Source organism: Cololabis saira, chromosome 6 (genome assembly GCF_033807715.1).
Source record: "Cololabis saira isolate AMF1-May2022 chromosome 6, fColSai1.1, whole genome shotgun sequence".
Lineage (NCBI taxonomy): Eukaryota > Metazoa > Chordata > Actinopteri > Beloniformes > Belonidae > Cololabis > Cololabis saira.
The window spans coordinates 50,851,072-50,876,864 of NC_084592.1; the positions used below are offsets into that span (position 1 = coordinate 50,851,072).

General features: G+C 40.9%; 1 protein-coding gene across 9 annotated transcripts in view; it reads right to left on the reverse strand.

Annotated features, from left to right (window-relative positions):
- Positions 1-25,793, reverse strand: part of LOC133446264 (probable ubiquitin carboxyl-terminal hydrolase FAF-X) — a 108,129-nt gene that overhangs the window by 61,772 nt on the left and 20,564 nt on the right. For all 9 annotated transcript variants that reach the window (XM_061724273.1, XM_061724272.1, XM_061724268.1 and 6 more), the window contains exons 2-10: positions 24,131-24,417; positions 13,080-13,225; positions 11,471-11,550; positions 8,928-9,040; positions 6,725-6,943; positions 5,160-5,275; positions 4,835-5,086; positions 932-1,067; positions 691-843 (exon numbers count right to left, since the gene is read on the reverse strand). In XM_061724273.1, coding sequence (XP_061580257.1) covers positions 691-843; positions 932-1,067; positions 4,835-5,086; positions 5,160-5,275; positions 6,725-6,943; positions 8,928-9,040; positions 11,471-11,550; positions 13,080-13,225; positions 24,131-24,250 — 1,335 coding nt within the window. In that variant the 5' untranslated portion in view covers positions 24,251-24,417. The remainder of the gene's footprint in view (positions 1-690; positions 844-931; positions 1,068-4,834; positions 5,087-5,159; positions 5,276-6,724; positions 6,944-8,927; positions 9,041-11,470; positions 11,551-13,079; positions 13,226-24,130; positions 24,418-25,793) is intronic.

Sequence of the window (25,793 nt, forward strand, 5' to 3'; positions counted from 1 at the left end):
GGAATAAGTGGGGAAAAAACGAACAATTAATAACGGCGTTGTAAAATAAGGAAATAGACTGGCCGCTCCATCCCGTAACGGTTGCACCACAAACATAAATCGTTGGCCAACCAAAAAGTAACCCCATAAGAATTTTACCAACATTCACCAGGAGGTGGAACCAAAACAACAAAATGCTGGAAAATTAAAAAAAATTTAATTTTTTTATGTTCAATAAATATTTTCTACCTTGTAATTTTGTAAAAGATTTTTTTCTTTTAAAAGCCTAAATCAAATGTATTTGATTTAAGCAATGGTGAAAAAATTGGCAAAATAAATGAAAAACTGCTGAAGAACCATGTTCGGTATTCGGCCAAGTGTTTATTATTATTTTCGGTTTCAGCCACAAATTTTCATTTCGGTGCATCACTAATTATCATGATTATTGTGATTCCTATTATCATCATTTATTTTTTATTTTTTTTTCTCTGTTATGTTAAATTTATCTCATTGTTTCAGTTATTCAATTAATCTACTCTGTAACTAGACTTATGTGGTAGGGGTTGTGTGTGGGAGGGTGAGCAGGATGTCTGTGTGTGTTTTCTGTCATCTATGTCTGTACTGTAATGTAATATATTGTAATGTTGTATGTTTTATTATTATTTATTATTATTTTCGGTTTTCATTTGGGTGCATCACTAGTCGTCGTACCTGAGCGGCCCAGATGTTGTCCAGGTCCTGCATGGTCAGAGCCTTCTCCTTGATAACGAAGCGCAGGATCTTCTCCAGCTTCTCCACGTACTGCGGCTGGTGCAGACTGTCCCTGAGGACGATGGACAGGATGTGGTTCTGCTGGATCCACTCCTGCAGGGGGAGGGACATGAGGGGAGAAGCTCAGCTCTGGCAGACGCACTGCATCATGGGAACGACAGCACCCTGAGGCCACGCCTACCGCCATGCGCTCGGCCGTCAGCCACTCCTCCTCCTCGGGGTTGTGCCGGTGCGTGTAGTAGGACACGCTGGAGATCACCTTGTTCACCTCATTTAGTGCATTCATTTTGCCATTAAATGAAGAAATTTGCAATAACCTGGAAGAGAAAGGTTTTATATTATTATAACTAGTACTGCAGTTGAGGGGGGATGAGGGGGGACGGCATCCCCCCTGAAATAAAAACGGTCCAAATCATCCCCCCTGAAATAAAAACGGTCCAAATCATCCCCCCCCTGAAATAAAAAAGGTCCAAATCATCCCCCCTGAAATAAAAACGGTCCAAATCATCCCCCCTGAAATAAAAACGGTCCAAATCACCCCCCCTGAAATAAAAACGGTCCAAATCCTCCCCCCTGAAATAAAAACGGTCCAAATCATCCCCCCCTGAAATAAAAACGGTCCAAATCATCCCCCCCTGAAATAAAAACGGTCCAAATCCTCCCCCCTGAAATAAAAACGGTCCAAATCATCCCCCCTGAAATAAAAACGGTCCAAATCCTCCCCCCTGAAATAAAAACGGTCCAAATCATCCCTGAAATAAAAACGGTCCAAATCATCCCCCCTGAAATAAAAACGGTCCAAATCATCCCTGAAATAAAAACGGTCCAAATCATCCCCCCCTGAAATAAAAACGGTCCAAATCACCCCTGAAATAAAAACGGTCCAAATCATCCCCCCCTGAAATAAAAACGGTCCAAATCATCCCCCCCTGAAATAAAAACAGTCCAAATCATCCCCCCCTGAAATAAAAACGGTCCAAATCCTCCCCCCTGAAATAAAAACGGTCCAAATCATCCCCCCCTGAAATAAAAACGGTCCAAATCATCCCCCCTGAAATAAAAACGGTCCAAATCACCCCTGAAATAAAAACGGTCCAAATCATCCCCCCCTGAAATAAAAACGGTCCAAATCATCCCCCCTGAAATAAAAACGGTCCAAATCATCCCCCCCTGAAATAAAAACGGTCCAAATCATCCCCCCCCTGAAATAAAAAAGGTCCAAATCATCCCCCCTGAAATAAAAACGGTCCAAATCATCCCCCCTGAAATAAAAACGGTCCAAATCACCCCCCCTGAAATAAAAACGGTCCAAATCCTCCCCCCTGAAATAAAAACGGTCCAAATCATCCCCCCCTGAAATAAAAACGGTCCAAATCATCCCCCCCTGAAATAAAAACGGTCCAAATCCTCCCCCCTGAAATAAAAACGGTCCAAATCATCCCCCCTGAAATAAAAACGGTCCAAATCCTCCCCCCTGAAATAAAAACGGTCCAAATCATCCCTGAAATAAAAACGGTCCAAATCATCCCCCCTGAAATAAAAACGGTCCAAATCATCCCCCCCTGAAATAAAAACGGTCCAAATCACCCCTGAAATAAAAACGGTCCAAATCATCCCCCCCTGAAATAAAAACGGTCCAAATCATCCCCCCCTGAAATAAAAACAGTCCAAATCATCCCCCCCTGAAATAAAAACGGTCCAAATCCTCCCCCCTGAAATAAAAACGGTCCAAATCATCCCCCCCTGAAATAAAAACGGTCCAAATCATCCCCCCTGAAATAAAAACGGTCCAAATCACCCCTGAAATAAAAACGGTCCAAATCATCCCCCCCTGAAATAAAAACGGTCCAAATCATCCCCCCTGAAATAAAAACGGTCCAAATCATCCCCCCCTGAAATAAAAACGGTCCAAATCATCCCCCCCTGAAATAAAAACGGTCCAAATCATCCCCCCCTGAAATAAAAACGGTCCAAATCATCCCCCCCTGAAATAAAAACGGTCCAAATCATCCCCCCCTGAAATAAAAACGGTCCAAATCATCCCCCCCTGAAATAAAAACGGTCCAAATCATCCCCCCCTGAAATAAAAACGGTCCAAATCATCCCCCCTGAAATAAAAACGGTCCAAATCATCCCCCCTGAAATAAAAACGGTCCAAATCACCCCTGAAATAAAAACGGTCCAAATCATCCCCCCCTGAAATAAAAACGGTCCAAATCATCCCCCCTGAAATAAAAACGGTCCAAATCATCCCCCCTGAAATAAAAACGGTCCAAATCATCCCCCCCTGAAATAAAAACGGTCCAAATCATCCCCCCCTGAAATAAAAACGGTCCAAATCATCCCCCCTGAAATAAAAACGGTCCAAATCATCCCCCCCTGAAATAAAAACGGTCCAAATCATCCCCCCTGAAATAAAAACGGTCCAAATCATCCCCCCTGAAATAAAAATGGTCCAAATCATCCCCCCCTGAAATAAAAACGGTCCAAATCATCCCCCCCTGAAATAAAAACGGTCCAAATCATCCCCCCTGAAATAAAAACGGTCCAAATCACCCCCCCTCTGAAATAAAAACGGTACAAATCATCCCCCCCTGAAATAAAAACGGTCCAAATCATCCCCCCCTGAAATAAAAACGGTCCAAATCATCCCCCCTGAAATAAAAACGGTCCAAATCATCCCCCCTGTAAAACTGTCATCCCTCCTTTCCATCCCTTATGTCATTTCATCAATGAATGTGGTTTTACTGCTATTTCAACATTTAGAGTCATCACCAGAAAAATAACTTATTTGACAATTTTCACCTGTTTCAAGTAAATTTTCACTTGAAATAAGTAGAAAAATCTGCCTGTGGGATCAGATTTATCTTCTTATTACAAGCAAAAAAATCTTGTTCCACTGGCAGATTTTTCTACTTATATCAAGTGAAAATCTACTTGAAACAGGTGAAAATTGTTGTTTTTTCCAGTGATGAGTCTTGCTTTAAGTGTAATGAGATTTTTTTTTTTACTAAAATGAGACATTTTAACTAGAAATAAGACAAATATTCTTGTTAAGATTGTGAGTTTTTGCAGTGATCCATGTTACTTATCCTGTGAAGGACAGAGTCATATTGATAAGTTCAGAAAAGTGTTTTTTATTGTTGTGTTTTGATTAGTGGTGGGACTCGATTAAAAAAATTAATCTAATTAATTAGATGCTTTGTAATTAATTCATCGCAATTAATTACATATCAATATTTGACACAAGAAGCAGGATTTTTCAATTTAAATGGATTTTGGTATATGACTGAATCATTGAATTGACACAAATTAGTTTAAACAACAAAATTGTGTTTATTTTGATAACTGAGTTTTACAATTAAGGTCAATATGAATAATAGGAATATGATTGCATTGTCAACAAGGCACAAACTTAAATTCAAGTTAGCTATATTCAAGCTTTTTCAGGACTTTTTGTAAACTTTCTATGTCAGCTCCGGTGATAGGCAAATTCTTTCTTGCACACAACTGCGCTTTTATGCAGGTTTCTACTCGGTAGTTTTTTAAAACTAAAATTTCCGCCCAATCGAACCAGCAACGACTTCCCATCGGTTTCGGTTTGCATTGTTGTTTCTCGTGTTGAATACTGTGCATCAGTTTTACAGGTAACTTATACCGGGAACTCATGCAATGAGAACTCATGAGAAACGTTCTGCACGGTTTGGAGTGCAAAAGTAAATTGCGATTAAATGCGTTTTTTGTTTTTTTTGTTGTGTTATTTTTCTGTAATTAATTAATCGTAATTAATGCGATAAAGTCCCAGCCCTAGTTTTGATGTATTTGATGTAAGCCCAGTGGATATTTAAAGCTTACAGAAGGCTGCATTTAACTGCTGCTATGTCATTCCTGCAGTATTTCTGCAGGTGTTTTGGTCACTGCTATTATTTGTAATATATTATATTATTTGTAATCAGCACAAATTATCTGTCCCCATATGATCAAATCCACCATCCCCCCTGATTTTATTTTACAACTCCAGTACTGATTCTAACTGACATTTCCTTCTGGACCACAGGAACTTCACACTCGCCTTCTCACTCACCTAAGAATCATTTTTAACCTAAAAATCTCTAGATTTTTCACAGTCTCCTCCTGGCCCGGCACGCGGGAGGCCAGGTTCTTCAGAGACTTGATTATCATGGACAGTGCATCGTTTTTGGCTTCGTTCTTGGCCTCTTTCTTGAGCTCCTCGTCCGTGAGGTTCTCCAGGAACTGGGGAACCATCTCGATGACTGGAAGGAAGTACTTCTTGACCGTGTGCAGCGTGAGGAACTCGTAACACTGGCCGAACGGCCTGAAAGCAGAGCAGAGCAGAGTCAGAACCGTCTCACAGCCGGGACTCTCGCGGCTGGAATCAGAGCTCTCACTTGATAAGTGCAGCGATGATCTGGACGTTCAGTGCTTGGCCGCTCATGAAGCGATCGTGCAAAATTTGAAACCCGTTTAACGTGCCAAACTTGTTTATTAAGTCCACCAGCCAGCCCTGAGGAGACAAGAGAAAGAGAAGTTGATGTTTTTCCTCTGGGGACGGTGACGCTTCCTGCCCCGACTCAGCTCCAACATCCGGCACACAGAGTTTAAACCACAAGTCTAAAAGCTCTTTTTTCACTTCTAAGAAACAAAGTTGTTTATAAATGCTCTATTCTAGATTTTATTCTGGATTATTTAGGGCTGTGCGATTTTGGACAAAAATAAAATCCTGATTTTTTTCTCTGAAAACCCGATTTTCGATTTCGATTTTTTTGGTAAAACTACAAAAGACAATGGAATAAATTGTTTCAAATATTTTATCTTTATTTTTAAAGAAAAATAGCAAACAAATTTCCCTATTGGGAATGAAGTGCAATTGAAAGATCCTGTAAATGCTCCTTGAGTTTAGTAAAGTGACAACATTTACCATTTTCTTGACCAAACAAAGATGACTAGACGCATGCAGCCAGCTGCAAAAAAGGAAAATCCATTTTCCGATTTTCTTTTTTTTAACATCGACTTGATTAATAAATCCGATTTAGATTTAAAATCGATTAATCGCACAGCCCTAGGATTATTATTTGGGAGACCTTTTCTGTCCACAGCAATAACTCTCTACAATTACTCTGAAACGACTTAAATCATGAAAACTACAACCATTCAGGGATAAATAAATATAATAAATATAATATAAATAAAGTAGTATTGAATTAAATTTGGACCTTAATGGAGGGGGGCACAACAACTTATTTTTGTAAAGTGACTATTCTTGACAAATATGTCTAGACCAGGGGTCGGCAACACAAAATGATTTAGATCTATATTGGACCAAAAACACAAAAAACAAATATGTCTGGAGCCGCAAAAAATGAAAAGTCTTGTATCAGAATTAGAATGGAGAAACACATGCTGCATGTTTCTATATTAGTTAGAACTGGGGGGAGATTTATTTTTTCATTATGCAACTCGAGATAAAAGTGGAAATGTCGAAGAAATAGTCAAAATTTTGTAAAAAAAAAAAAAAAAAAAAAAAGTTGAAATGTCAAGATTAATGTTAAAGTACAATCTTGAGAAAAAAGTCAAAATGTCGAGAAAAAAGTCAAAATTTCAAGAAAAAAGTCAAACTGTCGAGATTAAAAAAGAAAAAAAGAAAGAAAAAAAGAAAAAAAGAAAAAAAAAAGGGAAAATAAAGAGAAAAAAAGAAGAAAAAAAAGGCCCGACATTTTTGAAAAAGCTCCAGGAGCCACTAGGGCGGCGCTCTAGAGCCGCGGGTTGCCGATCCCTGGTCTAGAAAATGTAAAAACTTGTTTATTATAAGATTTTCAGCAGAGTTCCAGTGTTGATAACGGAGATATTTCCCGGTGTTTGACTCTCACCTTGGGGGAGCGCGGGTCGGGCGGCCGGGCGTACAGCTCTTACCTTGGGGGAGCGCGGGTCGGGCGGCCGGGCGTACAGCTCTTACCTTGGGGGAGCGCGGGTCGGGCGGCCGGGCGTACAGCTCGTCGTCGGCCAGCTGGGCCCCGGCGGGGACGGTCTCGGACGGCCGCGTGCCGTTGTAGATGTGGAACTTGCAGTGGGGGTTGGTGGCCATGGCCAGCAGCTCCAGCAGAGGAAACCAGTCCTGGGAAAGCTTAGCCACGCACAGCTCCACCAGGCGGTGGGTGTTGTTGATGATGCACCGCTGGACACAAATGGAAGGATGAGTTTAGTTTCACACAACAGCTGGAGACGCTCCAGCAGATAGTCCATGTTCCAGACCAGAGATCAGAACCACTCAAGGTGACAAAACTTGCTTATAATTGTTGAAAAGATCCATGTCTATAGATGATATTCTGGTATAAAACCTTCCTGAGTGGCAGCTGGATCAGAGTTATCAGCTCATGAAGTTCAGAAAATTACATTTTAGATGCTGCTGCATATCCTGGTTTAGACTCATGTTCAGGAAATCTGTTAATGTTTCACAATATTCATATACTTTTTCTTTCCTTTTTTTCAATTTTATTTATGTGTGGGTGTGTATTTGCATTATGGTGTTTGTAGTAATAGTTTAGAGAGCTGTTTTCTTTTTATTTATTTATTTTCTATAATTTTTTGTGTGTAATTAATTCTTATCCTGCTATAATTTTATATCCATTTATTTTTATTTTCTTTTTATGTTGCTATGTTGGAGGAGTTTAAAAAAAAAAGGGAAAAAATCTTTGTGACTTTTAATTTTCTTTTAGTGATACTTGGTACACTAAAATGACCTTTGACCCTACAGTGTTGTGGAAAATCAAGGTTTTAGGAAGATGGTACACACACATGAACCACGATACATGTTGACACAGAACTGTCATGTGTTTTTTTTTTACTTTTGTACTACAGTACAAATGCAGTAAAATGCCACGTGTTAGGCATGAAAATAAAAATAAAGAATAATTGCCAACAGGTATTTGTGTATTTCTACGTCTTACTGAATCAATATCGAAGCATTTAAATCAATATCGAATCGAAACCTAAAGAATTGAAATTGAATCGTGTGGGAAGGAAATGGACAGATGGACAGTAACAGGTACGATCGTCTAAACCAGTTGGTGAATTCTTATTTTTAGTGGACATTGGTGAGGACTAGGCTATACTACATTATACTATTATACTATACTAGACCTGCACCCGTCTGTCTCAGGACTGGTCCTGATGGGTTACCGTATCCATGGATACGGACAGAGCCGGATTAACGCAAAGGCAAACAAGGCATGTGCCCGATTGACAGGGGAGGGGCAGTTTAAGATTAAGATTCCCAGAATATTCTAATTTTTTGAGATAGGATATTTGAGTTTTCTTAAACTGTAAACCATGATCAGCAATATTAAAATAATAAAAGGCTTGCAATATTTCAGTTGATTTGTAATGAATCCACAATGGATGACATTTTTGTTTTTTAATTGCATTACAGAAAATAAAGAACTTTATCACAATATTCTAATTTTCTGAGACAGTCCTGTACATCCGTCTTAACGGAACGGAAACAAAATCTACACGTAATCAATTAAAGTAAACTGATCCGCTCACGGCACAAGTTTCCTCTTCTGATCACGATCCACATGTTTTATCAATATACTGATCGATGTGATTCCCTCATCAAACCAGCTGCAGCCGCTTGTAGGGAAGTCATAAAGAGTTAGAAGTGAAAGCTGCAGCAGAATCTCTGATAACCTGCTGATTCCTGACGGCCAAACGTCTAAGGAAACTAAACACGACTAATCAATACGTGAGTGACTCATCACAGCATCCTCAGCAGTCATTAACTGGTGTTAATGAAGCTTCTACACATCTGGAATCATTCTGGAGGTCACATATGTGGATTATATACAAGATCACTGAAAATAACTTAAATATTCATAAAATAATAGTCTATTTATTAGTCATTGATTTTAGTCAGGTTGGGAAATAAACCCATTTCCTCCCACTGACCCTCATCGTTCCAAACCTCTGGTTTATTGGGAAAACGTTCAAGAATGGATCACCTACATCCGACAGAAATGTTGTCACCGCTGACGTTGCCACATTTATTTAAAACACTGCAAACCATCAACGACATTAAACTAATATTATAGAGATCATGAAGGTTTCTCTCATCCCCAGCAGAGTTCTGGGGCCTGATTTCATGGACGGGGGAAACTCACGTGGATCTCAAACTTCCAGCCACTGACGGCCTCGTCCGTCAGGATCTTGGTGAAGGAGATGGTGAGTCCGTCTCTGAAGAACCTCTGACACGCCTCGCACTTCACATCCAGTCCTGCAACAAAACACACAAAACACACATTCACATGAAAACCTGGCAGGTTAGTTCCCCACTCATGAACACATGAACCTAACCCTAACCACTCATGAACTCACCACAAGGGGGAAACAACTTTTAAAGGGAAAGAAAAGGAAACTGAAATGTACAAGTTTCAGTGTAACCTGCAAAGGTCCAAAAATTTGGAATGAGATTGACATAAAATGCTATAAAAGTTTATTGCTTTTTAACTTCGCCAAGAACTCTGACGTTTTATTATTCTCTCATTTCTGCACCAGTCAGTAGTTTCCTGATCATAAAGCTGAAACACTGGTAGCAACGCGGTGGAGCGGTGGTAAATGTGTAGGTACCAGCTCCATCAGACAGGTGGAGGTACCAGCTCCAGTAACGAGGGTAGTAACGAGTTCCATTTACTCCGTTCCATTTACTTGAGTAAGTTTTGTGAGATGTTGTACTTTTAGGAGTAGTTTTGAATCACTATACTTTTTACTTTTACTTGAGTAGATTTGTGAAGAAGAAACTGTTCCTCTTACTCCGCTACATTAGGAACGTTGAGCTGTTACTTTTCTTTATCACTTTTATCCGCGTACGCGTCAATCTCATGACATCACTGGGTGATTCTTTGGGAAAAATGTTTGTTTTTGCATGTTTTGTCACATTTACACAGACTCAAACACACACACAGTTTCTATGAGTTCATGTTTGTTCTAGTTCTGCTGGTTAAAAAAGAAAAGTACAAAGGCTGGAAATTTTGTGCTACTTGTGCTTAATTTATTTTTTTTATTCTGTTTTTATTTTATTTATTTATTATTTATTAAAGTACTTGAATTTAGCTATTTTTTTATTAATTTAAATGTATTTTATTGATTTAATTTGCCTGAAGATGATTATTTTGTACTTTTGTCTGTTTGAATGGTTGTGTTAAAAAAATAAATCAGACGTTACTCAACAGTTACTCAGTACTTGAGTAGTTTTTTCACCAAGTACTTTTTACTTTTACTCAAGTAATTATTTGGATGATACTTTTTACTTCTACTTGAGTCGTATTATTCTGAAGTAACAGCACTTTTAGCTCCTCTACCAGCTCTGATCCAAACCTGCGTTTCCCACAAAAGATGCTGCTCAGAACAGTTTGGGAAGTTAAGGCTAAAATGAAGATAATTGTTTTATCTTGAGTATTTTTATATAAATGTCATGAGGACTATGAGGATGTTTGACTAGAAGAGGAATCTTCATCTTATGGACGACTTAATGACAACTTAATTAAGATTCTTTTACTTTTAATGTCAACTACTGCTGACACACAGCTACATTGAATATTTTAAACATTTTTAACAATTTAATAAGAATGTTAAAAGTAATCTACGTAATATTTAATATATAGAATATGTAAACAACTGATAGTTCTCCTTTAAATTTCAGTTGTATAAATGTAGTCCTCTAATATGAATGTATCTTTTTTCATATTAATTGGCCATGTTATTCATGTATTTTATTTTACATTTTTATGTATATTTTCTTCTCCCGTTGAGATCTGATGGAGTCAGATGTGTGGATCAAATCCAACATGACCTGACCATCACATTATAACTGACATGTATTATCTCCATTATCATCATTATTATTATTATTAATAACCATCAGCATTATGATCAGTATAATTATCATCACTATTATCATTACTATTATCACAATTGTTAGTATCATTATAACCAATATTATTCATATTATCATCATTCATATCACTATTATCATCACTATTCATTTAATCATCACCACCACTATATTATTATAATTACTGTTATTATTGTCAAAATTATTACCATCAATATTATAACCAATTTTATTATTAATAATTATTATTGATAATATTATCATCATTATTGTGATTCCTATTATCATCATCATTTATTTATTTATTTTCTCTGTTATGTTATATTTATCTCATTGTTCCGGTTATTTAATTATCCTACTTTGTAACTAGACTTATGTGTGTAGGGGTTGTGTGTGGGAGGGGGTTTGTGTTTTATGTCATGTATGTCTGTACTGTAATGTAATATATTGTAACGTATGTTTTATGGGACCCCCTTGAAAATGAGATGTTGCATCTCAAGGGGCTAAACTTTAATACATTCTAAATCATCATCATCATCATCCTGCTGCTGCTCATCAGAGACAGGAACATCATGGTGTTTCAGCAGGAATCCCTTCATCATTCTGCTGCTCTAAGAATCATCTCAGCTCCTGAAAACTAAAGTTCCTCTAGACCCGGACGTTTAACCAGAAACCCAGACAGGCTGAGAGGAACATGGAACTCCACAGAAACTCCTGCTGGAGTTGAACCAGGAACCTTGAGGAGATAATTCCTGCTGTTTCTGTCCAGCTCAGCAGCAGCTCTGACATCTAGAACACCGTGTGCATTCGTACCTTTTTTACTGAGGTCAATAGCAGCTTCCAAGAGAACTTCCAACTCTCCTTTTGGCAGAACGGGAACGACCCAGCGAGGCCTGCAGGACAGACACACACGTCAACACAGAATCATGTACGCACCAAAACAATTAATACATTTTGAAGCTTGAAAACAATCAAAAAATATTTCTAGACTTGAGTGTGTTAATGTCAGAAAGAGTAACAGCTCTCTCACTGAGAAACCCCAGCAGACCAAGTATAAGCAGGTTCTGTGTTACTCAGATAAGGTTGTTGGTTTGAAGGCCAGTGAACTGAGATCCAACCGGAGTGTTGAACTTGATTTCTGCTCAAAGCAAAGTTCATAAACCCTCAGCTTCACACGGGGAAGAGGAGAGCCATGAACATCATAACGCTGACTACGTTTACATCAGTCTAAACTGGGGTTCAGGTCAATATTCCAGTGACTGAAACATTAGGAATAATGTGTTTCCATGCTGAGCTAACAGTAATTAATCATTTGGGATATCTGGATCAAAACAGCGACGCACGGAGAACGTCATGACGCAATTCCCCTCATTTCTGCTTCTTCTTCCTGGATCCAAAACAACAACAACAACAGCAGCAGCAGCAGCAGGAGGAAAATCAACAGCCCAGTAGAAGTTTCTTTTCCAGCGGAGCTTGATCTGGTCTGGCGTTCCTACAAATGCTGCTTCGTGCAACTTTTCTCTCTCCTTCTTGTAAATCTTCTATCCCGGTACTTTCTAGCGTCTACAAATACAGAAATGTTCATATCTTTCATTACATTTATGAAGTGATTAGTCTCCTCCTGGTCTTGGTTTCTCCGTGTTTAGAAGAACTTCCTGGACTCAAAAGACCAGGATTCCTTGTGAACAGAGCATGTGCAGAAAACAGATTCCTGTTCCGTTTGATTGGGATATTCCGTTACGTTTACATGACCCAATATTCAGGTTTAAAAGGAGTAACCCAGGGCTCATATTGGGGTTTTTAAAAACCTGAATATGAGCAAATTCAGGTTATTCAAAGGGGTTATTGGTGTTTACATGGCCGTGCAAATTCGGGTTATTGATCATATTTGGGTTAGAGAAGGTTATTGATGCTGGAAACGTAGTCAGTGGTGAGCTGTTAACATGAGTGTGGTTTTGATGATTAATTATTATTATTATTATTATTATGATTATTATTATCATTATTACTATTATCATTATTACTATTATTATTATTATGATGATGATCATTACCTGTTGATCATGTCGTCCAGCTTGGCCAGGTCGGTGTTATTATTATTATTATTATTATTATTCTTACCTGTTGATCATGTCGTCCAGCTTGGCCAGGTCGGTGTGGTATTATTACGGTATTATATTATTATTATAGTGATAATTACCTGTTGATCATGTCGTCCAGCTTGGCCAGGTCGGTGTGGTATTATTACGGTATTATATTATTATTATAGTGATAATTACCTGTTGATCATGTCGTCCAGCTTGGCCAGGTCCGTGTGGTGTTATTATTATTATATTATTATTATTCTCACCTGTTGATCATGTCGTCCAGCTTGGCCAGGTCGGTGTGGTATTATTATTATTATTATTATTATTATTCTCACCTGTTGATCATGTCGTCCAGCTTGGCCAGGTCGGTGTGGGGGAAGGCCGGCTCCTCCTCCTCCAGCTGGGGGGGTCCGTCCCCCTGGCCCTGCTCGTCCGGGGGGCTGACCGGGGAGTTCTCATTGGACGAGTTGGGGGACGATGTCTGCAACACAGAGACGCCAACGTTACAAACCATCACTCAAAACCCACCATAGCTGGAGTCACGCTTTATTACAGGGTCCGTGTACTTCGCGGTCATCCGTTTTTTGTTTTGAAATGACAAAATAAAAATAGAGAAATAATCCAAAATAATCAGTTTCCAGTTTTTTGTTTTGATAATAAAAAACGAAAAACGGATAGTTATCCATTATCTGTTATCCATTATCCGATTTCATTGATGTGTTTGAAAATCTGAATTGGGAATTAAAACAGCGAGTGAAAGAGAGCGAAACTCTTCTCTATTTCCTATTCGTTTCCACTGCTGCTGTTTCCTCTTTTAGCTTTCCAGCCTCGTCATCTGCTTCTTCTTCATCTTCATCTACTGAAGATGCAGCTTCACATGGAACTGGTTCCAGATAAATCATTCCACAGGTCCAGATATGCAGCTGATCCCTGCTGCTAAAACCTAATCCCATGATATTTTTATATGATTTAAAGCAGTGTTTCTCAACTCCGGTCCACGGGACCCAGTGCCCTGCATGTTTTAGATGTTTCCCTGATTCTAATGAATGACTAGTTTTCTGTTTTTTATTGTCAAAACAAAAAACGGGAAATCGATTATTTTGGATTATTTCTCTATTTTTATTTTGTCATCTGTGTCATTTCTGACACAGATGTATCGATGTATTTATAAATCAACAACATCTTATATATGGGTGACATCCAATTTGAGGGGTGGAATAACAAAGATAAGAAACTGCTACAAATACTCCGTGTTCCAAGGAGGAGGTTAAAACCTGAATCCCCCACTAGAGATGAACGGATAGGAATAATACATGAAATATATGTCATGGAAAAGTTGTCACTCTCTCTAAAAACAGAGAAGGAGAATTGTTACCAGATGTGTCTGAGTGGACTGAGAACATAAAAACTATTAGGTCTGACTTTTACTAACTTGACAAAAATAAGGGGATCAAAATGTGTTTTGTAATATGATATATTGATATAATTTACAGCACGATCTTTACTCATTCTGCTTTGTGTGTAATTTTCTGTATGTGATATTTGAGATGAAAAGCTTTCCATGTTCCATGTAAAGATTTTACAGAGAAAGTTCTGGGAAGAGCCAGGAGGAAAACTGGACATCAGAATGTCATTCCAATGTTATGTTAACATCTTACTGAAGTGATTTTGACGCTATGAAAATCTGCATGTGTGAAATCAAGGCTTTTCCAAATGAAAGATAAAAAGAAAAATAATCAAAAAGAAAAAATAAATAAATAAAAAATAAACATCCTCTATGTGAGGGATGAACCTGAACTGAACACCCTCATGACATGACACCTCTCCCTGACATCGCAGGGTCCAGGCCAGGATGCAGAGCTGTAGTTTAACACACTTCTCTGCTGCTTCTCGAGGACCAACGCCTGCCAACAAAACTATAAGATTACATGATGTAACTGGTAACTCTAACCAGGTGCCTAGCAAAATAGAAGTAGTTGCAGTTCCCCGCCCTCCACTAGTTCACCAGGTGCGGCGTTATAGAGGCATTAACCAAAATAATCTTGTAAAAATTAAAACCAATGCACATTTGGTACCAATAAGAGACCGAAAAATTAGATGCGGACTACTAAATATACGATCATTAAGCTCCAAGTCTCTGTTAGTAAACGATATAATCACAGAGAGCAGGAGTGATGTTTTCTGCTTAACAGAAACATGGTTACAGGATGAAGAGTATGTTAGTTTGAATGAATCAACTCCGCCCGGCTACTTTAATCATCACATTCCTAGAAACACGGGCCGGGGCGGAGGAGTCGCAGCAATTTATAACTCCGGTCTCGAAACAAAAATTGAACCTAAGTGCAATCATAATACGTTTGAAAGCCTCACGCTTAGTCTGAAATTTCCGAGCTGGAAATCAGAGAAGCCAGTTGTGTTAGTGGTAGTGTATCGGCCCCCTGCTGGCGCTTATCTAGAGTTTTTGTCTGAATTTTCAGATTTCCTTTCTGGATTATTGATCAGTACAGATAAATTCATCATAGTGGGTGATTTTAATATTCATATGGATGTTGAAAGCGATAATCTTAAATTAGCTTTCAATTCTCTTCTAGAATCAATGGGTATCTCACAAAAAGTGGACGGGCCGACGCATTGTTTTGATTATACTCTCGATCTCGTTCTCACCTACGGTGTTGAAACTGATGGTCTGTTGGTGTCACCTGTTAACTCCCTTTTATCCGACCATTATTTAATAACGTTTGAATTGAATGTTGTTGATGTTGAAGTGCAGGGCAGGAGGTATTATTTTAGCAGATGTTTGTCTGATGAAGCTATTGCTAAATTTAAGGAGACCGTTGCTCGTCTTGCGACAGTGGAAAATAGTGAAGCCTCTACTGAAGCAATAGAGGCCAGTGACCTGGGTTCTACCTCTGATGTTGATTTTCTTGTTAGTAACACTGCTGATCTGTTGCACTCAGCTTTAGATGAAGTTGCTCCTTTGAAAAGGAGGGTTTCTAGCCACAGGAGCTTAACTCCCTGGTACAATTCAGATATTCGCATGTTGAAACAAAGCGTGCGTAAAATGGAAAGGAAGTGGTACTCTTGTAGGTCTGTAGACTCTTATCGTGAATGGAAAGATATTCTAATAGTATATAAAAAAGCCATTCGCAAAGCCAGAACAGCTTATTATTCAACGTTGATAGAGGATAACAAAAGTAACCCACGTTTTCTGTTCAGCACTGTAGCCAGGCTGACAAAGAGTCACAACTCTGTTGAGCCGTGCATTCCTGCAGCTCTCAGTAGTGAGGACTTTATGAGCTTCTTTAACAGTAAAATCACGAGAATTAGAGAAGAAATCAACCAGCCGGTTGTAGGTGTTTCTTCAGCTTTAGCGACTTCCCTAGGCTCTGACTTGTCTCTAGACTGTTTTGATCCTATAGACCTCCCTGAGCTGACCTCACTCGTTAATAGAGCTAAGTCAACCACATGTATGTTAGACCCCATCCCGAATCGACTATTCAAAAATGTTTTTTCTCTTATTGGTGTGACAATACTGGACCAAATCAACCTATCCCTAAGCTTAGGATATGTACCACAGGTTTTCAAAGTGGCAGTAATTAAACCTTTACTTAAAAAACCTTCCCTTGACCCAGACACCTTAGCTAATTATAGGCCAATTTCTAACCTTCCATTTGTATCTAAAATTCTGGAAAAGGCAGTTTCAAGCCAGTTATGTGACTATTTGTATAGAAATGATCTGTTTGAAGTCTTTCAGTCAGGGTTCAGAATGCATCATAGCACAGAGACAGCACTGGTTCGAGTTACGAATTACCTTCTTATGGCCTCAGATAAGGGATTAGTGTCCATACTGGTTCTACTGGACCTCAGTGCTGCTTTTGACACTGTTGATCATGGCATTTTACTGCACAGGTTAGAGCATGTTGTTGGGATTAAAGGGACAGCTCTATGTTGGTTTAAATCATATCTATCTGACAGGTTCCAGTTTGTTCATGTACATGAGGTTTCTTCAGAACAGTCAAGGGTCTGTTATGGTGTTCCGCAGGGTTCAGTGCTAGGACCAATCTTGTTTAGTTTATACATGCAGCCGTTGGGAAGTATAATCCAGAATCACGGCATACACTTTCATTGTTATGCTGATGATACGCAGCTCTACTTGTCTATGAAGCCGGATGAAACAGAACCGTTAGTTAAACTTCAGGCATGTCTTAGGGACATCAAGGACTGGATGTCCAGAAATTTCTTGCTTCTAAATTCAGATAAAACAGAGGTTATCATTCTTGGTCCAGAGCATCTTAGGAAGGGATTAGATGGTGTTGCGATGGCTTCCAGTGCAACTGTGAGAAACCTTGGTGTTGTTTTCGATCAGGATTTGTCGTTTAAACCATATGTTAATCAGGTTTGTAAAATAGCGTTTTTCCATCTCCGTAATATTGCAAAAATTAGGAAAATCCTCTCGCAGAGGGATGCAGAAAAACTAGTTCATGCGTTTGTATCTTCTAGACTGGATTACTGTAATGTGTTGTTAGCAGGATGTCCAAGTAATTTGCTGAATAGGCTCCAGCTGATCCAAAATGCAGCAGCACGAGTACTGACAGGAATCAGCAGGAGAGACCACGTCTCTCCAGTGTTAGCGTCGCTCCATTGGCTACCTGTAAAATTCAGAATTCAATTTAAAATTTTATTACTTGCATATAAAGCCCAAAACGGCTTAGCTCCTCATTATTTGCAAGACCTGATAGTGCCTTATGTTCCTGGCAGAGCTCTCCGTTCTCAGAGTGCAGGTTTACTCGTAGTTCCTAGAGTATCTAAATGTAGATTTGGAGGGCGGGCGTTCTGCTATCAGGCACCATTACTATGGAACCAACTTCCAATCTGGGTTAAGGAGGCTGACACCACTTCCACCTTTAAAACTAAACTTAAAACCTTTCTGTTTAGTAAAGCTTATAGTTAGTGTTAAGTAAACCTCTAGCTGGTGTTGGTAAATCTCTAGGTAGTGTAAACTTTAGTGTGTTAGAGTCAGTAGTCATTGTCGCAGCTATAGAACAAAACTATAATAGTTAGTCTCAAATATAGCTTCGCGGTAGATATGCTGCTATAGGCTTATGCTGCAGGGGGGCACCGACATGATCCGCTGGGCGGTGCCTCTCACCCTTCTTCTCCTCTCCTTTTCCCTGCCTCTCTTCTCCATTACCATTTTTATTTATTATAAATATCTCATAGCTATCATTTTTGTCCATCGTTCCTGTAGTTTCTTGTGCCGGCCCCCCTTTTTTCTCTTTTGTGTATGTTTGCAGGCCGGAGCCTCGGGAGCTGCATTCTGGCCTGTGTTCCCGGCCCTCCCCCCCCTCTGGTCATCCCATTGCTTCTTCCACCTGCCTACGTGGATGTCTGCTGTTGCTGCTTCCGCCTGCCTGCACCCCCCCCCCCTCTGGTCATCCCGTTGCTGCTTCCACATGACTGTTGTGTGCTGCTGATGCCCCCCCCCCCCCCTCTGGTCATCCCGCTACTCCTTCCACATGACTGTTGTGTGCTGCTGACGCCCCCCCCCCCCCCTCTGGTCATCCCGCTGCTGCTTCCACATGACTGTTGTGTGCTGCTGACGCCCCCCCCCCCCCCCCCACCTCTGGTCATCCCGCTGCTGCTTCCACCTGCCTGCTGTGTGCTGTCGACGTCCCTGACTCCCCCAGTCTGGCCTTCGGCAGGAGGGTCCCCCCTTATGAGCCAGGTCCTGCTCAAGGTTTCTTCCCTCCTAAAGGGGAGTTTTTCCTTGCCACTGTTTGGCTTAAGGCTTTTCTCCCACTAAGGGAGTTTTTACCTGCCATTGTTTATATAATAATTGCTCGGGGGTTTATGTTTATGTTTATGTTTATGTTTATGTTTATGTTTATGTTCATGTTCATGTTCTGGATCTCTGGAAAGCGTCTAGAGACAACATCTGTTGTATTAGACGCTATATAAATAAAATTGAATTGAATTGAATTGAAAATGAAGCAGCAACATCTTCTTTAGGAACAATGACTGACTGAGTTTTGGAGGATGAAACTTCCAAAGTTTTACCAGATTTTAATGCACGGTTGCCGAACTCTAAATGTCAGATAATATGAACAGAAATAACTGAACAGAAATAACTGCTCCTGACGTCTTCTGGTTTTATCCACATTTACTGAGCTGCACATGTGAATATCAGCTCCCACTGATCCATGAAGGTATTTAGACCTGGACATGCAGACTGAACTAAACCAGTTAGTCTGCTAGTTTTAAACTTTCACTTTCAGTTCAGCGAGTCCCTGCTCTCAAACACAAACAGCAACGTCAGACACGAGCCGTTCATCCACTCTCAACTGGTGGAAATGGCTCAGTCATTGAAACGTCTGTGACTTGTGTCCCGCTTCTCTGAAATATCTGGCAAACAAAAGTTCAGGATGGATAAAAACAACTTTAAACCTGGGGGTCAGGGTCTTGTGCCCCATGGGTGCCCCAGCCAGACTCTGGAACTCCCTCCCCCACATAAAACAGACAGACTCCATCACAACTGAAAACTCACCTGTTCACACTGGCTCACTCTAACTGGACACTACACTAGTTTGTTCTATTTATTGATTTACGTCAGTGGTTCCCAAACTTTTTTTGCCAGGCCCCCCTTTTGTACGTAACAGAATTTTCGAGCCCCCCCAATATGGAACTGGAGCAGTCTCATAATTCGCAAATGCACACACCGTTTCACAAATGCACACACCGTTTCACAAATGCACACACCGTTTCACAAATGCACACACCGTTTCACAAATGCACACAACGTTTCACACGTGCGTAGGACAAGATATACAAATGTATTTTTGATGCACACCAAATATAACCTGATTTACAAACGGTTTTTTGTCTGTGAGTTGCGCTGGATTTGTGTGTGACTTTTGAGACTCTCCTGACGTGACTCGATCCACAAATACGTTTTTAACACGGAAGGATCTGCAACCAATCAGATATTCCTTTGTTCCAGTCAATCATGAGAGCGTATCCCACGTGGGGGACGATTTACTCTAAACCAATCACATTAAAGGGGCGGATACACTTTTGAACTGCGTTCACATCGTTCGCTTAGAAAAGTGATTAATATTTGGAGTTGGTGGAGTAAAGATAAATAAACAAGACAGCAACACGGGATGGAGAGCAGATCACTGCTCTGCTTTTCTTGTGATCCTGGTAAATAAAACAGCGCGATCAGAGATGGTTTGTCGGGCTGTTCAACCAGAGCCGTCGGGAGAGCTCCAAGTCCTGCCGATGCAGCAACTGATGATGAGAAACAGCGGAGATATTTCTGTATTTGAACTACAGGTGTCTTTCAGGAGAACGAGCCTGTTGACGGGGGTGAGTATTGCTGCAGTCGCGTTCTGGCTCTGGCCGCGAGCGGCGCTGGTCCCGGTCAGACACCAGATGACCACAGTGAGCAGACGTGGAGGTCAGAAACAAGCAGCTGTTATGCTCACATTTATGATGTGACATCGCCACCACACAGAGACAAACATGTGTGAAAACAGCGGTGGCAGATCAACACATTCCCAGTGCAGAGTCATGCTCATGGGAAGATGCAGCCGTGATGATGCTGGTCGGGGTTTAGTCCACCGATCATCAAACATCTGAGCTGCATACAGAGGTTCTTCGGTTATCGGTCGACTGATACCGACTTTACTCCAGATATTTCGGTAAATTAATCTCCTGACATGTGCTGCTCCACCTGGCGCTGCAGCTCGTCCCCGTCAGGTAACATCAGCTCTCTGCTGCGTCTGTCTGGTTCTGAATCAGCGGGACAATCCCAAGTAACACGTCGTGAAACCAAACGGAGCAAATACATAAATATCTCCACTGTTACTCATCATCAGTTGCTGCATCGGCAGGACTAAGAGCTCTCCTGACGGCTCTGGTTGAACGGCCCCACAAACCATCTCTGATCTGATGTTTTCTTTACCGAGATCACAAGAAAATCAGAACAGTGATCTCCTCTCGATCCTGTTTATTTATCTTTTATCTCCTGTTGCTGTTTATTTATCTTTACTCCACCAACTCAAAATATAAATCACTTCTCTAAGCGAACAACGCTAACGCAGCTCAAACAGCAGGTTCCCCGAACCGGGACCAAAACCCACGGTGAGGCTGCATTCAGCCATTATGGCCCTTATTTATGGAACAGCCTGCCAGAGAACCTCAGGGTTAGTTGGTTAGTTAGTTAGTTAGTTAGTTAGTTATCTATGGAACAGCCTGCCAGAGAACCTCAGGGTTGGTTAGTTAGTTAGTTAGTTAGTTAGTTAGTTAGTTAGTTAGTTATCTATGGAACAGCCTGCCAGAGAACCTCAGGGTTGGTTAGTTAGTTAGTTAGTTAGTTAGTTAGTTAGTTATCTATGGAACAGCCTGCCAGAGAACCTCAGGGCCACAGAGAATGTTGATATTTTTAAAAGGAGGCTCAAGACACACCTTTTTAGTTTGGCATTTATCTGATCTCATTTACCTAGTCTTTTCAGCTATTTATTGTATCTATTGTATTTACTTTTTTAGCTTTTTTATTATCTTTAAAACTTTAATCCATTTTAGTGACTTTTTATTTTATGTTATTTATTATTCATCTTAAGTTTTATATAGATTTCTCTAAAATTTTACACTTTTTAGGTATTTCTTACTTTCTTTTAATCTTTTAGTTTTTAGCTCCAGTGTTTCCTCAGGGGGGTCGTCCACACTGGGAGGTGTGCCTGCTCTGCCCATGGGGGTGTCGTCATGGGGATCCCTCAGGCCTGGGTAGCTGGGGGAGGGACTCCACCTTCTGTGTGGGGTCTGCCCTGGTCTGTCCGGGTTGGGGGGGTCTCTGTGGCGATGCTTCTGGTGGTCATGGCCGGTGGAGCCTCTCGGTGTGGACGGCCACCCATAGGTAGTGTTTTCCTCACCTGGATCGTTAGTGCTGAGCCATGTCACCAGTCCCCTTACTGTGAGTGAGTGAGTGAGTGAGTGAGTGAGTGAGTGAGTGAGTGAGTGAGTGAGTGAGTGAGTGAGTGAGTGAGTGAGTGAGTGAGTGAGTGAGTGAGTGAGTGAGTGAGTGAGTGAGTGAGTGAGTGAGTGAGTGAGTGAGTGTGTGAGTGTGTGAGTGTGTGTGTACGCGTGGGGGGTGGGGTCGTATGGGATGTTTTAAATTGTGTTTTTGATTGTTATTTTATTCTGCAGGTAAAGCACCATGTGTTGCATTTATATTGTATGATTTGGTGCTATATAAATAAATAAAGTTAAAGTTAAAGTTAAAGTGTATCCGCCCCTTTAATCCGATTGGTTTAGAGTAAATCGTGTTTTATCCTTTTATGCTCTGCGTCCCCCACGTGGGTGCGCTCTTATGATTGGCTGAAACAAAGGAAGATATCTGATTGGTTGCAGATCCTTCCGTGTTAAAAAAAAAACGTATTTGTGGATCGAGTCACGTCAGGGGAGTCTCAAAAGTCACACGCAAATCCAGCGCAGCTCACACAGAAAAACACGTTGTCCTACGCTCGTGTGAATTTTTATTTATTTTTTTTTAAAGATTTGTTTGGGCTCTAGTGGCCCTTTATTCAAGTTGCAGATATGAAAGGGGTAGAGAGAGAGATCGGGGATGACACGCAGCAAAGGTGCGCAGGCCGGGATTCGAACCTGCGACCGCTGCAGGAGGAGGACTGTAGCCTCAGTATATGAGCTGCTGCTTAACCCACTGCGCCACCGAGCGGCCCAAGCTCGTGTGAATTTTTCTGTGCATTTGTGAAACGGTGTGTGCATTTGTGAATTATGAGACTGTTCTAGCTCCATACCCCGACCCCAACACAGACACATCTTTTGCATTCAAATGTGACTGCAATTTATTTCATATATTGAACATATCTGCGAAAAAACTGTCCATCTCTGTAAAAATAGATTTTCAACCTGACCAGCTCACAAAGGTGGAAACAACAACAACAACAGGAGCCAAAATCTGAACATTTGCTCTACAAAAATGACACCTTTAATCCCCATATGTTTCCAGTGATGTGAGTGGGCTCGCTTCTTTTTTTTTCCTTTTTACTGTACAATACAGTATGCATTACTTTCAACATGTTTTTTTCCAAAAATAACCAGCTCCCTGAGAAAAAAAAAACAGCAGCAACAGCTAAACAAATAATCAAAATGTCAACAATTGCTCTGCAAAAATGTCAGTTTTAATCCCCACACCTTTTTAGTGAGTGGTGGGCTTGTTCATGTTACAGATCTCTCAAACCGGTTGCAGGTGAGAGATTACCACATGCATCTTCCTTCCAGTAGCACCGGGTAGTTGAGGGACCTGAAGCAGCAGGTCCTGGTTAGATTCCCGCCGGCCAGACCACTTCATGTCATTCCCCTTCTCTCTTCCCCCTATTTCCTGTCTCTCTCTCACTGCACATATGTGTGGAACGAGCGAGGGATTTCAGATGCTGATTCGCGACCGAGAGCCAGAAAAATTTTACTTTCATAATATTCACTCAGTGAATGTACATGATCACTTGCTTGCTCGTTGTTGCGAAAATCTCGCCAGAATAAAGGCTGATTTATGGTTCCACATTACACCAACGCAGAGCCAACTGCGTAGGGTACGCGGCGAAATCAGCTCCGAGCCGGCAGGCATCATCATCCCGAAATTTTCGGAGCAAATTTCTTACCAGGCGTTATTTGGATAAACTGAGCCCAGGTTGGGGATCTTAACGGTTACTTGCCTGAAAAAATATTAAAACTTAATAAAGTGGCATATTAACAGCGCTACAGCGGAAATTAAAACAGCTTTTAGCTCTGGGCTTCCTGATATGTTGTGACGTTTGTGCAAACGTAACTACGCAGTCGCTTACGTACCCGAACGTAAACCACGCAGTGACGTAGCAAGTGGTTCCCAATCCCTAGGGAACATTACAAGGACCCTACTCATTTCTAGGGCTAGTGGTAGAAAGTAGGGTGAACATTGGGATTGGCCCTTAGAGTTCCGAACCCCCCAGAGAAGCAGAAACCAGAAATATTCAGCAGCATCCTCTTCCTCACAGAGGAGCATGTTCAGCAGCATCCTCTTCCTCACAGAGGAGCATGTTCAGCAGCATCCTCTTCCTCACAGAGGAGCATGTTCAGCAGCATCCTCTTCCTCACAGAGCAGCATGTTGACGGCGGCGCTGCAGCTGCAGCAGCGGCGCTTTGTTCAGATCCAGAACGGGGAAACATGGATGTGGGGGAGTGATGGAGCTCCTTCTGCCTGGCTGACCTACATAGGAGCTTCCTCTCACGTCTAACCAACACACACACTCTCTGCAGCCATCACTCCACTCTGTTCATTGATGCTCTCCCCCCCACGGTCCCCTGGGCGACAGCAGGTTCTGGTGACACCTACCTGGTTCTGGGGCAGCGGCGGTTGGCTCTGAGCATCGGGGGCCTGGCCCTGGCCTTGGCCCTGGCCCTGGCCCTGGCTGTCGTTGCCCCCCACCGGAGAGCCACGCGTGGTGGCCGTCATGCTCGCCACGGGGCAGATCTTGGCAATCTTGGCCTCTTAGGGAGCGCTGGCCCGGAGGGAAATCACAGCCCGCTCAGCTGTAGCGCAGAGGGAAGAGAGGCCGAGCACACGAGAGAGCGACGCGAGCAGCTGGAGACCTGGACGAGCTGCTGGGACCATCGCATTACCTGCAGGAGAGGAGGAGAGGACAAATTAGGCCTGTGTTGAAAATAATCGATTCTCCGATTTTAAATCGATTCTCATATTAATTCCTAAAAATCGATTAATATGTCTGAAGATCGATCTAAATTTTTTTTTTTTTTTTCCCCATCATTACAACTTTTGGTACTTTTTTGTTTATGCCCAAAAAAGAAATATTTTGTTGGACAGGAGAATAACTGGTGCCATGTTTTTGCCTTTAAAATATGTTTAAAGGTTTGAAAACATTAAAGTTTTCAGTAATAATTGCATAAATTGTCTATATTTCTTTGCTTTATATACTGTCTTGGGGTTACATTTGCATAAATGTTAAAAACCAAATTCTCAGCAAATGGGGAAAAAATAAAAGCGATTTCATCCGTCTCTGTTTCCCCCTGGATCTGTTTGGTAATTCTACACGATGTTTCTGTTTCAGTTCTATCAGCATTCTGGGAGCTGATTGGTCCTTACAGCATCATTAGCTGCAATACTTGCTGTTGAATCTCAATATAATACTAGTATTAATATGTTGCAGAACTACAGTCATATCATTCATGCAACAGCTCAGTCATATGTTCCTCATTCAAGGTTGTTAAAAAAATACAGCTATAATATCGTATCGTTATCGTCACCTCAGTATCGTGTATCATACCGTATCGTGAGATTAGTGTATCGTTACACCCCTAGTTAGAGTCTACAGTTCCGGCATCATCATCATCATCATCATCATCATCATCGGTTCAACACTGACCATCTTCCTCAGATGATAACGGTGTCTTATTCAAAAAAACGTGATAAATGTTCTACTTGCTGCTCTTTTTGGTTGTTAAAAAGTTCACACAGAAAATAATAGTAAAAATAATAAAAAAGTGTATAAAAAAGTTTATAAAATCTAGTCGGGAACCGAGTAACTGATTGATTGTGTATTGATGAAGAGGAAGGAGCCGATGTGTGGGAGGAAGAAGCTCAGCATTGCACAAACAAATGTCACTATTTTGGACAATAAACAGAAGAATACGAGGGGGGGGTGTACGTTATATTATTACTATTGTACAGGAGACACATCAACACACCAACAATAACCAGTTTGGGAGAAGCTGAACTTCCACACGTTCAGTAACCACCATTCCTTGTTAGGACCAAGTGGTTAGAATTAATCCATCGTGATCAACATCAGCTTTCAGACCAAAGACAAGAGAATATATACGTGTGTGATGATCAAACTGGGACACGAACTCGTGGTTTTAAATTTAGGTTGTTTTGTTTCTGGTGAATTTCAAACCAGCAGAATCTTTCTCCCCCATAATGGATCTGCTATTCATGATGTAAAGTTTCCACCTGGTGTTGCATCCTTACTGATAAACTA